This window comes from Bombus fervidus, chromosome 9 (assembly GCF_041682495.2).
Source record: "Bombus fervidus isolate BK054 chromosome 9, iyBomFerv1, whole genome shotgun sequence".
In the NCBI taxonomy this organism is placed as follows: domain Eukaryota; kingdom Metazoa; phylum Arthropoda; class Insecta; order Hymenoptera; family Apidae; genus Bombus; species Bombus fervidus.
In genome coordinates this window covers 2,408,135-2,423,058 of record NC_091525.1, presented here as the reverse complement: position 1 = coordinate 2,423,058, position 14,924 = coordinate 2,408,135, and the positions used below count along the sequence as shown (strand labels likewise).

General features: G+C 35.4%; 2 protein-coding genes across 4 annotated transcripts in view; one reads left to right on the top strand and one right to left on the bottom strand.

Moving 5' to 3' along the window:
* The first annotated feature begins 5,384 nt into the window (after nucleotides 1-5,384).
* On the top strand, nucleotides 5,385-8,838 carry LOC139990828 (carboxypeptidase Q-like). Of its 3 annotated transcripts, none has more exons than XM_072010361.1 (7): nucleotides 5,385-6,001; nucleotides 6,797-7,182; nucleotides 7,264-7,414; nucleotides 7,497-7,746; nucleotides 7,815-8,055; nucleotides 8,167-8,349; nucleotides 8,460-8,838. In XM_072010361.1, exons 2-7 carry the CDS (start codon nucleotides 6,830-6,832, stop codon nucleotides 8,710-8,712), a joined length of 1,431 nt encoding a protein of 476 aa, XP_071866462.1. In that variant the 5' UTR covers nucleotides 5,385-6,001; nucleotides 6,797-6,829; the 3' UTR covers nucleotides 8,713-8,838. The 3 variants fall into 3 exon arrangements, with proteins under 3 accessions (XP_071866462.1, XP_071866461.1, XP_071866460.1); XM_072010360.1 differs by lacking the exon at nucleotides 5,385-6,001 and adding an exon at nucleotides 6,056-6,384; XM_072010359.1 differs by lacking the exon at nucleotides 5,385-6,001 and adding an exon at nucleotides 6,056-6,389.
* A 175-nt stretch (nucleotides 8,839-9,013) lies between these two features.
* The window catches only part of Unc80 (unc80, NALCN channel complex subunit), a 29,010-nt gene continuing 23,099 nt past the window's right edge, over nucleotides 9,014-14,924 (bottom strand). The window contains exons 47-52 of the mRNA XM_072010355.1: nucleotides 14,550-14,900; nucleotides 14,264-14,479; nucleotides 14,061-14,144; nucleotides 11,954-12,076; nucleotides 10,390-10,538; nucleotides 9,014-10,168 (exon numbers count right to left, since the gene is read on the bottom strand). Of these exons, the coding sequence (XP_071866456.1) occupies nucleotides 9,578-10,168; nucleotides 10,390-10,538; nucleotides 11,954-12,076; nucleotides 14,061-14,144; nucleotides 14,264-14,479; nucleotides 14,550-14,900 (1,514 nt within the window). The 3' untranslated portion in view covers nucleotides 9,014-9,577. The remainder of the gene's footprint in view (nucleotides 10,169-10,389; nucleotides 10,539-11,953; nucleotides 12,077-14,060; nucleotides 14,145-14,263; nucleotides 14,480-14,549; nucleotides 14,901-14,924) is intronic.

Below are 14,924 nucleotides of genomic sequence, written 5' to 3'. Positions count from 1 at the left end.
TCGGTTTTCCGACCGCTGGATCATTTTCGAAGGCGACATTGACTGCATCCCGTGCTCGAGGCTAAAAAATGTAGAATTTTTTAACTGTATTTACGGCTATAACCTAACCTGTATATTTTTACATATTAAATATAGGGAACGAATCGAGGGTTGATGCGAGAGGTGCGAAGGCGAACCGAGTACATGCTAAAACAAAAGAAAGAAAGAAAAAAAAAGACATAAGCACACGAGTAACCAAGAGAATACGTTATGTAAACGGATACGCGTATGTACACGTACACACGCGTATACCTCGATAAAGTAACTCGAATACACATATATACATACATTTGTATACTACACTTACACGTTCACACGCGCGCACGCACGCAAATGAAATATACTCTTGCCTTCAGAGAAGGGACATATTATACAGATCGTAAAAAGTGAAATCAGTTTTATTGTTGATTTCGGGGTGACATACAAAAAAAAAAAAAAAGTTTTGTAATCGGCGGCCCTGGCCGTTCTTTCGCATCCGGGGCCCAAAAACGTTGCGTAGTATAATCAAACACCGATATACAATGCAAGTTTTTTTCCTCGGCCAAATTGTGCGGACCTCGAGGTCTTCGGGATCGCCGGAAGTAGGATATAAATTCTCTTTCCCTACGCGTACGAGTATGGTAAATCTTATGGTCCAGAATGATACTTCGCGATTCCGAAAATTCGTCGACGTCTGCCTGGGCCCGAATGGATTTGTACATAAAAGAGAACAAAATTACACGACACAGGGTGTGCGTATATGTTGGTGCACACAGTAATGTCCTACATAGCGAAGTACTAACTATATAGTGCATGGAAATAATAAAAACATTCGCGGTACGTGTGGGACGTCTCACGAAACGTTCTCCTCTTTTTTCCCCTTGACGACGAGTCTCGCCCTCGATAGCCCGCGATAATTTTTACTTAGAAATTGCCGCTACATATTAAACACATTCTTCGAAAATAAATAATTCGTGAACTGTTTCGGATTCGGTTGGTAGACTGTTATTCCTCTCTTTTTAGTTTTAGACGAGATTATCTGACCCATCGAACGAACGAATAACGTCCGAACGAAAATTTCATTATTAATTCAGTTATTTAAACTACTGTGATTATTTGCGATTTCGATCATGCGAGATTCTAAGACGAATAAACTAAAGGATATTCACGTCGATTCTATATTCGAACGTGATGGAGATTAGAACGTTGTAAGATAGGGGAAATGCTGAAAGAAGAAGCGAAGAATACGCAATCAACGTACACAGCAACGTGCGGTTGATTGGTCGAATCAATTTTCCAGATATCGTAAATCAATTGGGAAAAATGGCGGACATAATGCGATCTATTTATCATAAGTGCGACAGTATTAATCTTTGCTAATGATATAATATGAAACTCAATTTATAAATTTCGTCGTATCATAAATTTATTATTACGGATAATATTGTTAAATCATTGCTACTGATTATTGATTACTATTGCCATTATTATTAATATTATTATCCTCATCATTGTCTTTGTCATTATCGTTGTCATTATCATTGTCATTGTCATTGTCATTATCATTGTCATTATCATTATCATTGTCATTATTATCTTTGATCATCGGTAATACCGTTATTCTTATTACTTTTGTCATATTATTATTCTTGTCGCTATTGCTGACACTAATAATTATTCTTATAGTGTCGAACAGAGGTTACTGTATTACTGCAAAAGAAACATACACGACGAGAGAACAGATTATTGTATGCAAGTGAGTGGACGAGTGATTGAAGTAAAAGGAGGGAGATTACCTTTGGGAAGCCTGCGAGGCCAACAAATGAAAAGTGGCGAACAGAAAATCGAAGCGACGCGACGTATATAACAAATAATTTATAATGGTAGTATGATAAGAGGGAAGGAGTGTTTTAGCATATCAACGCGACAAATTTTACGAATGCATAGGCGAAACAATGATAGGACACGCGGTTGTAGAAATATTTCGATATTGTATATGTATTTAGACATGAAAAATTAAACGAGAAGGTTGATACGACTTGCTCAGGCTTCGAAGACAAGTACGGCACGATAATGAAAAAAGATATTGTTTCGTAATAAAATAATTCAATATTGATTCGCAAAGAACGAACGACATTGAAATGATTTTCCTTTCCCTTGAGAAACGTACGCATCAGATATAATTGACGAATAACGTCACAGTGATAGGGATACCAAAATGAGTGGCGGAAGAGCGTTGAACCAGACTTTTGTCACGATTGTAAATAGTAGTACGACTTTTACATTGTCTTCGTAGCCGTAGCGGGTGGTCGGTAAAATTTTTAAACATACGCGAAGAACGGTGAAGGTCGTGGGGTTACGAATGTTAATAAATTTCACGGCAAGGATGTAAAGTCGGTGTAAAATAAAGTTATATCGAATCGCGATGCGATTGGTTGATCGTTTTCGAGTGCCGTCTCGAAAACTCGTTGCGGTTCGGCCGTTTCTACCGGCGCTAGAATTGTTATTGTAAAAGTCTATGATAAAAGAAAGAAGAAATGGGAAAAGGGCGAGAATGGCAAGGGGCGAAAGGGGAAAGGAGAGGAGAGCAGTTAATAAATAAGGGGATGAGCGGAGAAAACGTGGAGATGGAAAAAACGTGGAAAACAGCGTAAACGGAAGATACGCCAGTTTGGATTATTATTTTCATAAGCAACGTGTAATATAAATATGTAATGTATATCGATATGACAAATTAACGGCATCATCGCGATTATGATCACGACGGTGATGATGGTTAATATTATTATTGCTATTATTATGGTTATCGATTATGATTATTATGGGATGATGATGATTATTATTATTATTATTATAACAAGAAAAAAACTAATATATTATATAAAATAAAAAATAATTATACTTAACACTTATGTTAGGAAGCTAGATACATACATTCATGCAAGCGAGAACAAAAAGGAATATGAAATTTCACTGACAGACACACACGCGCACACACACGCATACACACACGCACACACATACACACACACACATACCAACATAAAATCTGGATGACACGTATTTAACGTCGTACATTTATATATCAAGACTAGAACACGGTGACGTGTGCGAGAAGTAGAAGAGAGAATGAGAAAAAGAGAGAGTGAGAGAGAAAGAGAGAAAGAGCAGAGAAAGAGAAAGAGAGAGAGAGAGAGAGAGAGAAAGAGAGAAAACGTGATCGAGCGAAAGGGACTGAGCGAATGGGAGTGAAAATTTTTTAGCGTACTTCGAGGGAACCTACGTTTCGTCGAGTATCGTGAATAATAAAGTAGTTTTGCGTGTCGTTGATAACAGTTCCTTTTTTTCTTTTATTCCTCGGCATGCAAAGCTTCCACGCTCTTTATTTACGACGTTACTTTTCAAAGTTAGAGCGAAAGTACATATTTGTGTCACCCTATCGAGCGAAAGACGTTCCTGTATGTTTGATTTTTATCGCTATCGATTCGATCAATGTAATGGATCAGATCTATTCTAAGGAGAAAAAAGAGAACAATAATCGCGATGAAACAGTCACGAATCGATAAACGAAGAAAGGTTCCTCGACGTTCGCATTTTCGCGCCACAAACGTGTTCCTGTATTTGTCAAATAGTTCTTTTCTTATTCTTGGTTTATTCTCTTCGTTTTTTCTTACGTTAACAACAAGAAAAAAAAAAAAAACTACGCCGAGCCGAAAAGTTCTGTGTACGACGTACCTTATCCCATTTGAAGCTCGCATACAGACTACATAATTAGCTATAACGGACATGGCCATTAGCAGAAAAAATGTACCATTCAGATAGTTTACCATTAAAGAAACGGTAATCATTATAGCTATATTAACAACATTATTTATATTATTACGCATATTATAAAAATAATTGATAACAGATACTAATCCTAGGGTGAAGTATTTCAAGGGAAGAAAATTTTGAGAAAAAAAAATGATCACGCGGCCACAAACGGCGCGAGGGCGGCGGCGCGCCATTTCCCACGAAATGGCGAAACCGGAAAAAGTGAACAAAAGAAAAATAAATAACCCGCCAATTACTTTAACTTCGACAGTACTATTATTTGTATATGCCGAACGATTATGCCGTTTTCAGCGCAACATATTTTGGCGATACTCTTTGGTGGTATAAACTCACGGTAATCAATGTTCGGGGGAAGAATCGGTGTTGGAACGAAGGATTAAGGGTGGGAACGAATCGAAAACAAACAAACGAACAAAATAAAAAGCAGAAGTTTCTATACTTTTTACGGAGATTGTTATAGATTAAGCGCACACTGATCAAGGCATTCGTCGCTCGGCAAAGCATAATATAATTATTAATATAAAATTTATAACAGAAATAAAATAAATGAAGTTAATAAATATGTACACTGTATAATAAACATTATTTCCTATTAATAAACGAAGGTCTCTTTTATTTTATCGTTGCATGTATTCCTCAAACATGATACATTATATGCCGCAAAAATAAGAAAAACCTATATTTAGAAAAGTTTTTGTAAGTTACATTTTTGAAAATAAAAATCATAGAAATCTAAATGCTTTTGAATGCTTCCTATCGTTGAAAAAAATCCATTTTATCCATATTATCTATCTAAATAAAATTATCTATTTATTTTATTTTCTTATTTTCTGTAAATCTAAAGTTCCATCAGATTCTCTTACTTCTTCCATTGCTTTAAAATGAGTACCGTATGAACGATTTTTTTAGAGAATAGAATAAATCAAAATCAGTTGCCACAAGTTTGGAAAATGTTTCGAGCGCACAAAGATTTTATCTCCTTTGACGAATGGAAACTACGACGAGACCTTGTACTGTACCCTATCCTAAGTCGGTAAAGTTGGAAATGATACAAAAATGGTGAAGAATCAAACTCTCTCCATTGACTTTGTATATCGACGAGTCAATACTTTGTGACAATGAGTAATAATAGGATTGTTATACATTCGTCTGTGCCTCAGGTATCAAACACGGAGCAGCGATAGGTACAGAAGTTCTTAGTAGCTATGTCGATAAAACAACAAGACGTCGGTAGGCCAGTGCCAGAAATGTCGCGTCTATTCTACAGCCGTACAGAGGGCGTAAGAAACACACTGATTTTTGGCAGGTTGATATTTCATAACCTGAGATACAAAATTCCATTTAATGTCATGTCTATCCTGTTCTTAGTCAATGGTGATATTTGTGCAGTGAATATGTACAAACTTTATGTGATATCACAGACGATACTCGTCTGAGGTGATATTACGTTTAAAGCAGAAATATTTTTAGTAATAATTTAACATAAATGATGTACAAAATGCATTTCTCTACATATTAGTGTTATTAGTATTTAAACCATTTTAGTATCATCTGCAAACGATAACACGTATACAGCCATAATGAGGCATAATGATAAAAATGCATTGCATGCATAAATATTAAACTTGTCCTATACCACAAACAATGGTGCCTGTATTAGAATTGTGGTCTCGTTTGTGTCTCTATCTTGCCTATGATCACGTATAGAAATTAAAGTTATCAATTTCGGAGAAAATCTGTTTTCTTGCGCCCTCTACAATTTAGAACGGAGACTTTGATAACTATAATCAACGTAACTAGCAAAGTTGATATAATCTGCAGGTGTAAAATGATCCTCCTTTGTTACTTCAAGTGGTATATGGCATGAGATATACGTAGTAAAATACAGTGCTATTATTGCGTACTATATATTATAAAACTAATCACACGTTAAAGTTGACATATTTCAAGAGACGATGCGGGAGAGTAAGCCCGTGATCATATAGAGAGAGCCGAGTGGCAACGCGGCGACTTTAAACGGCAGAGCGGCGGCTGGTTTTCCATTATTGTGCTTAATATTCTAATAGATACTCAAGTCCAAGCGGTAAATAGATAGTATGTAACGATGAATACGAAGGACTATTTTGATATCGAATCCTTAATAACTGAGGTACAGTATAGGCCGATTTTATGGTAAGAATCATAAAGATTATAGAAATATATCTATGACAGACTTTAGATTCTTGACTCTAACATCTAGCGCCTAAATACTTTTGCTGAATGTATACCACAGTCGCATAAACCGTGAACTATAGTCTGTAATGTATACTATAGATAAATCTTCTGAAGATAACCAGAATCCTTCTCCTCCATTCTTCTCCAGTTTTCGATTCCCCTCTACTCGTATTCTGTACGTCTATATATATTTGAGTTAAACCGAGGAGACATTAGTTAACAGACGATTCTTGTGATGAGATCTTGTACTGTTGCAAATATGCACATATATACTTAAACCTGTCAGATTTTTTTATTTGCTTCGAAGAAAATATAAAAGTAAGGTATAGTTGCCACTTTATTCTCATAATGTAATATTTAAAAAATGTTGTAAATACATGTTTTAAACTCTGCCTTCTTTTTTATATTCGAGACAGACGTAGTTCTAATCGTATTAATACATTAGTTATCTGATGTGTAAATTATGATTGAACGATAATCGATGTGTATAAAAGATACTCTTATCACAACAGATAAATTAGCAAATAGATAAAGTATTCAATAGAAATCAATTTCATACAATATTAATCAAGCATAATTAATCAACATAATTAATTAATTATTTCTTATCGAATAAGTACATTTATGAACAATTTAATTATGTTTCTAATCTATTTAACATTTTGAAAGTAAATTTTAAGATCCCAAGTGAAACTAACATTGCTAATTCCGAGAAATGAAATATTTTCAGCGGAAACTATAAAGATTTATCCTATTCAACAACATGTTTTTATCCATAAAATTTTTAATAATCACATGGCTCTTCCGACTACAATTTATGACAGCACTGGAGAGTGATGAAACAAACAGCGTTAATACGTGTGATTTGCCGCAGAGCCTTATACAAGAGATAGACTCGTACGAACCCTTTGTTCATGCTATAATAAATGAGACTTTATACGGGTCGTTCAAAGGAACGACTTGGAATGAATTAGCTTACTTCGTTGACACGTTTGGTCCGAGATTTACTGGTACTGCAGTGCTGGAGCGTTCCATTGATTATGTGTTAAATAAATCTCTGGAGTTTGGTTTGGATAACGTACACGGTGAATCCGTTAGTGTGCCACATTGGGTCAGGTAACACTTGTCAATAAGCGTTTCCTACTTTCCTAATAAATATTAAAATGTAAATTGCTGAAATATTTATTTATTTCCCAGAGGAAAGGAATCAGCGACACTTTTAAAACCAAGACATAAAAATATTGCCCTTCTGGGGTTGGGTTACAGTGTTGGAACTCCACCCGAAGGAATAACCGCAAAGGCTATCGTCGTGAACAGTTTCAAAGAACTTGAAGAAAGAAAGCACGAGGTAAATATATTACAGAATTTCCAAAAGACAATTATGCTTTATTTCGTTTAAATAACTTGTATCATTTTCTTGGTCGGTTTAGGTCCGAGGAAAGATCGTTGTATTTAATGAGAAATATGTTTCGTATGGTGAAACGGTAAAGTATCGAAGCCAAGGAGCAACAGAAGCATCGAAACATGGTGCTGTTGCTGCTTTAATTAGATCAGTTACACCATATTCTTTGTATTCCCCACATACTGGTATGCAATCGTACGGCGAGAATGTGACTAAAATTCCGGTAGCTTGTATCACGGTTGAAGATGCCAGCTTGTTGAGAAGGATGTCTGATAGAGGTAGACATGGCGTCATGTAGACTTTTTCTGTTACCATCGTGGATATTTATGATTTATTTATCTTTTAGGTGCAACTTTAGAAATAAATTTAAAAATGCAGGCAAAAAATTTGCCGAACAAAGTATCACGAAATGTAATAGCTGAATTAAAAGGTTCCAAGGCACCGGAGAAAGTTGTAGTTATATCTGGTCACATCGACAGTTGGGACGTTGGTCAGGGCGCAATGGACGATGGCGGTGGTGCATTTATTTCGTGGCAAGCATTAAAATTATTGAAACACCTTAATTATAAACCACGACGAACAGTAAGGTAAACATTTTGGAGAATATTGTTTTAGTTAAAAACTAAGAAGTACTTAGTGGAAAGATATTGCTTAAATTTATATAACTTGGTTTAACGTGAAATTAATTACGATTATAGAATGATTATGTGGACGGCTGAAGAAGTTGGAATCATAGGAGCTAATCATTATATCAAGAGTCATAAAAGCGAAGAGAAGGATTTACAGTTCGTGTTGGAATCAGATTTGGGCACGTTCGAGCCATTAGGTTTTGAAGTTACCGGAACCGAAGAAGTTATCTGCATCCTAAACAGAATCATGAAGTTAGTTTGCGAAACAAAATTAAAAAAAAAAAAAACGCTAGGAAGGATAATTGCTTAATTTTCATTTGTTCGACGTTTCTATTATTTTTTCTTTTTTTTTTTATTTTTAGGCTGTTCTCTATTGTGGGAGATATGAAGCTTCGTATTCCCAGCGGCGGCCCTGATATCGCTTCTTGGGTAGACGCAGGGGTACCAGGAGGTTCTCTTTGGACTCAAGACGAACAATACTTTTATTACCATCATACGAATGCGGATACCATGTTAGTTGAAGATCCGGAAGCTCTTGATAAAGGAACAGCCCTATTTGCAGCACTATCTTATGTACTTGCGGAGCTTAGCGTCGATCTTCCACATCACAAGTGACAATATTATTGATATTATTAATATCGATGTCGATTATTCAAAAACGTTAATGTTAGAATCTATATATTTGAATTTTTACAAAAATAGAACACTAAAGGAATATTTTTTAAAATATCAAACAAATAATTTTGTTTAATAATATAATTTAATATTAATTTAATAATATATGATTCCTTTTGTACGATAATCAAGAAATTAATAATATCAGCGAATCGACAAAGCGACAAATTACAGATCACAGTCTGGAGATTGAGATCAAGATGAATAAAATTTAAGATTGTAATAAGAAAATTCATTGTGATTCTCTTAAAGTATTTTTATTTCAAATGTTCGTTTTTTACAGAGTCGTGACATACAAATATTTAGGCCTAATCATCCACGTGGTCGTAATTTCGCTACGCTCGTCGAAGTATTACAAAGTACATATTCCGTGACCACGAGGCTAGGCTCTCAACATATGTATTTTTAATTGGTCTTTCCGGTCAACGGAGAACATTATTGAAAACTCTGAACACCGTATTAGATCAGTTTCTTAATTCTCAGTCGCTCTACGTTACGAAAATTCTCTACATTGTTGTGTTCGACTAAACCTTTAATTGCTAACGCAATTTTTTTGACGGCAATCGACGATACGTGCTATTCGCGCTTATTCTTATACGGAAAATAGTACTCTCTTCCTATTAACACCTAAACATATTAGAAAAGAAAGGTATCGTATATTAGATCGAAAGAGAAAGACCGATTCAAGTGGCAAATAATACTAGCACATGGATATGTACTGTGAGACTTCCCGTTAGCAATTAGAGGTTATTGACGTTTTAATCAGTCTCGTCATGGTATACATCGACTATATTCGTTAATTGCCTTAGATCAACGTATCTTCGTCTTGATTGGGGAAAACCATCAATAGGGAATGTTGAGAGGTTGTTCTTTGACTAGCTGTCAATAATGCAGTTTTCTCTCCTCCGCTTCCGTTGATAGAGCAATCTGGCGAGCTTCCCTCGAAAATGTGAGTCGTAGTGCTACTAGTCGAGGGCATGTCGTTCAAATCTGGCGATGCTAAAGGCGGTGCTTGAATTGGACGAGTGTTATTGTTGCTGCTTTCTAGTGACACCAATTGCATACTGTACGACTCACGATAACCGGACGTACTGGATGTATCTTCGTCCCATGAAGCATCTGATGTTTGAAGGTGAAGGTGGTGGTGATGATGATGGTGATGGTATAGGTGATGGTGAAGGTTAGCGTGCATTTGCTGTTGATCGCTCAACAAATTACCGCCCTTTTCGCAGTCCGATTGTCGGATAGACGAACTCCTTCTTGAACGAATCGACGACGAATCGGAGGGGATGCTGAAGCTCGATGGTTCCATCGCTGGAATCGGTGGCGTTAGTATCGATGGCTGGGTCGTTAGTTGCGATACGTTATTACTTTGTTCTGATTTCGCTTGCACTGTCTGAAAATTAAATTCCAAGCCATTGTGTAAGTATCGTGCCTAAAATATTTCAATTAACTCAACTGTATCATCAACGGTACAAATAAAAGTATGTAAAAGCAAATATGATGTGCTTAAAATTCTTAAACCGTTCGAATTGTTACGATTATCGAATTAAATATAATATCGTTTAACACTGTCCGTAATATCTGATATTTCTACAGCTATATACATATTATTACTTCTACGTGACTTCTTCGACTCTTTCGCAATCGAAAAGTCTTCTTGCTTTGACCCATAGAGCGTTGTAATCGAGGTTTGTCTGGGCGGGATTCGCCTGAACTGTCCTCGTTTGGACTGGTTGGACTGAGTTGGCTCGTCACGGTTTCCCCTATTAAAATAACACGCGATTAATTCTCTTTGCTTATAAAATTCTACTCTCTATTCTACAATCTATCCATGCTGCTCTTCCATAACTACAAATTGTAACCCGAAGGGTTTTTCAAATAACAATTACGTTTCGTGAAATGTAATTGTCTTAACATCGCACTATCTCTACTATGAATAAATATTTATTAAGCAAATATTCCTTTTTTTATCTATTTATAGATCGAAATACGAATAATATTACATCCTAATCGCATTTCGGGTGTTTGTCTTTGATACGTATAATGTATTCATGAATAAGAATAGAGTTTTAGCATCGCATTACATATGTACACTGTACACTATACATTCTGTTTAAAAGGTGCTTTAAAAGCAACAAAATATTCAGTGAATTTATTGAAAGTCATGCTCATAACCATATCCGATAAAGGAAGTAATTTTCTTTTCTTTTCTTTTCTGTAGTACTTTTACAATAAGAAGCTTAGTCATGTAACTTATTTGTATATGCATATTTAGGTTGTAGTACGTTTTGTTCGCTATAATTTGAAACAAGTAAGCTTGGAAGGACTGTAGAAGAGCGAGCATTTGGCAATTGTATGTATGTGCAAAGAAAGGAATCAAACAAGAAAAGAGAGGGGCAATATAGAGATATAGAGAATGTACAATATTGTATGTATAGAGTGTACTTTTCACAATGGTTACTTTAATTATTTTATCTTGTTAGATATGATAAATATGATTAACATAGATATGGTAAAAGGGTACGTGGTTTTGTATTATTTGTATTAGCTGATAAAAGTATCGTGCAAATGATAATGAAGTGAAGTATGATATACGGTAAGATATAATAGAAAATAATTAAACATGCTAATGATTTATACTATTGGAAGATTTCGTTGTATTTACAAAGATAAATGAAATGAATGGAATGGATTAACTTGAATCTTTTCTAATGGTAACCCCTTCATCATACTATATTCTACGTTTCAGTTAGATCAATATGCATATTCGATAAAATATAAAAAATTGCAACAAAAGGTTGTTAAACTTCAATTTGAGCTGTTATCTCTATACTTCTACGTTGCAAATATATGTATACGTACATACATGTATGTATGTACAAATTGATTTATAGAAATTCTATTGAAAATCTCAATGTCTGAATTTCTTATAGCGTTTGTTAAACATTGTAATGCAGCTTTATTATAAACATCCATTATCTGTTAATTTAGATATTGTGATATTCAGATTCATAAATCTTTCTATCTGTATAACATATTAATTTAGTAGACATATTAATTGTTATAATTATTATTTACATTTTCGTGTAAATCGCTAGTGCTATTTTCACGAATTCGGTAATATCGTGATCTGTCGTAACTATAACTTATTTATTTATAATACAGGCTCGAAATTTACCTGATGAGTGCCTAAACTCTACGGAGGAGAGAAAGCGCAGTTTTGGCGCCTTTTGATGAGTTAATATAGGATGAGGCTTTACATGGTTACGTTCATCGCTAGTAGAAGATGGTTGGGATTTATCTGAAACATGCCACATTTAACGTCGAGAATGAAGGGAAAGACGACAAATGAGACATACCAGGTGACAGTTTTATTGTTACGTTGATATATTGTTTACGATCATTTGAAGTCTACTAAAGCATTAATATTCAATATTGTGTGTTATACAACGTACGGAAAGTATAGCCTACTTTCACGGCGCAATTACTTCAATTTAATGGAAAATTATGAGTTTTGAAAAATAAGATATCTGTATAACAGAATTAATCAGCGGGAAATCTGAAACGAAACGGTTAAATATGAAACAGTATAATGTACTATGTAAGTAGTCGTGTTTTCTCCCTGACTCTTGACGAGGTTGCTTCGATTATGGAAGACCTGTGAGAAATTGTGTTTAAACGTCTATGTAAGCAAGACTCTTATTAGGCAAAAAAAAAAAAAAAAAAAAAAAATGAATAAAATATACAGTATCGATGGAGAAACATGAAGGTTGTATAAAGTGTTTAAGCGTACGTACACGCCCACGCGTACGCAAACGCGAATTGTAAGCATTCTTTTATCCGATAAACAAATTGACTGTGTCAGCTTGTAGTGAAAGAATTAGATTCCAATTACAGATAGATCGTGTGATCAGGTAAGGAGAGGAAAGCAAACGAGAAAGTCGAAGCAACTACGTTATAATGAAATACAACTATGCAACAATGAATAGGATACCAACTGTTGGACATTACCATTGTCTAATTACTGCTATATGTATATGTATATGTATATATATATATATACTTATTTATTACGTCTGTGTACAGAAACATGAAAGGAAAAATAGCAGTAATAATAGAATAATCTAGTGGAACATACCGTGAAAATGAGATTATTATATTTTTCATAATAAATACTCTTCCCCCGATTAAGGTTTCATGAAATCAAGCTCGTCAAATTGTTTGCTGATTCGGTATGAATAGTAGCGGGCAATGATCGAATCTTATACCTATAAGGCTCGGACATCACCCTCAACTTTTCTGTCAATCAATCTTTATATGTTATAGAACGTATCGTCACATAAAGTACATGAAAAACGAGATGTACGAAATATATGGGGTACACGCTAAACGAAATATGTACTATACATGTATGTGTATATACTCATTCTGATTAATGGATTAAAGTAGTCACATTTTACGATTACTTGTTCGTTATATGTTATAAGGATGAATTCACACGGTAAACAAGTTCAAACCTTGCTTTCAAAGGGAAGACGAGAAATTCGGTAACGCTTTGTCCGCTAGCGTACACAGAAATGTACATTGAGGAATAAACTTTTTTAACGTGCATACGTACACAAATCGAATTACAATCGTACACATAATTTGATCGAATCTCTGTTCACGGAAATAATACAAAGATAGTTAGCAACAGATATGATCAAAAGGAATATAGAAGAGGAGAAAAAGTGAGCAAGATTAGATGAAATTACGAGATATGGAGAAGCGTGATAGGGGAAACACACCAGCAGGACGTTTATCATAGACTGTAGCAGAATTTACTATTAGAATCCGCTTACCTCCGTCCCCTAGCTAGCAATGGAAGCAACGCAATGATCAATATAAGACCAAACAGAGAGGCCCAAACGATGGAAAATGGAAAATTAAAAGTGTGAGCGATGGAAATCGAGTTAAGTGGTTACACGTAATAAGATTTAGACTTGGAAACAAAAGAATTTTCATTCGAAAAAGGGGAAAAATATTTAGACGCTTCGTCGCAAGCCTCGCTATCAGGGAACGAAATGAAACGACGCATCGTTATTTACGAAGCAAAAAGAACAAGGTGTCACAAGAGCTTTGCAAATTTCCTCGCAGTGCCCTATAGACAATGGCTCGATCCAACTGTGGTAGACGTCTCTTAATCGCTTAGAAAAACAGCGAAACATTTATGAGAGGCTTGCAGTCGCACCGTTAATATTTAAAATTCGGGACTGATATTAAAAATTTCGGAAGAAACGAAATACCTGTTGGTAGTTGTTCCCCTTGCTGCTCGGCGATGCCTTCGCAAGCTTCACGGAGGGTGGAGGAACCTCCGCTTGTACTTGATCCTAAAATATCAATAAAATGGAAATATCAACGTTAATTCCACCACAACTGAAAATTTGTTAAAACTCTTTGCGAAGTTCTATCGAACGAATTTGGAATGTGATAAGTAATAAAAACGTACCACGTGCAGTTTGTATACCATTTGGTGGCGCCGATACTTGACTCGGTTGTGTTGTTTTAATGGTACCACTTGAATTTGACTGATGATTCATGTGACCCCTGGTTCCAAGATCCCCGGTTAAAAGATCGATTAACGATAGTCTCTGTGTGCGAGATTGCCCTTCGGTCGCAGTATGCATGTCCGCGACACTCTTCTTCGGTTCTGGTTGTATTTCGTCTATAAACCAGTCTTATATCGACAACAAATCAAATTGATCTGATCGTATCGTATAATTTGTCCTACTAACCAAATTTTCGATCTTCTATTTCTTCTTTCAAGTTCTTCAATTCGTGTATAAGATCAGCCAGTAGAGTACCACGTGACTTTGGTACTGTTTTAGTATCGCCGCTAATCTTTGCTCGTATGGTGGTCTGCATATTTCTCTCGTGCTCTGAAATGGGTGCTTGACCGATCTTATGAACGATGAACGGTAGCATTTGAATGTACAAAGCGGTTCGATGAGTTACTACGAATTCTATAAAGTTCCAGAGATAAGTGGAAGCCTCGTTTCGTTTGTTCAACAAACGCATTGTGCGTAAAATTTTTGGCCATTCGGTTTTCAGTTCCGTTTCAAAGCATATCGTCATTATTTTTAAGGCTACAGGAAAGCGAAGAATATGGA

Excerpts from the sequence above, each read along its gene's own strand:
- LOC139990828 (XM_072010361.1), top strand. The coding sequence starts at position 6,830 with ATGTTTTTATCCATAAAATTTTTAATAATCACATGGCTCTTCCGACTA. Across the intron at positions 7,747-7,814 it reads GAGAAGGATGTCTGATAGAG|GTGCAACTTTAGAAATAAAT; the intron begins GTAGACATGGCG and ends TTTATCTTTTAG. Across the intron at positions 8,350-8,459 it reads ATCCTAAACAGAATCATGAA|GCTGTTCTCTATTGTGGGAG; the intron begins GTTAGTTTGCGA and ends TTTTATTTTTAG.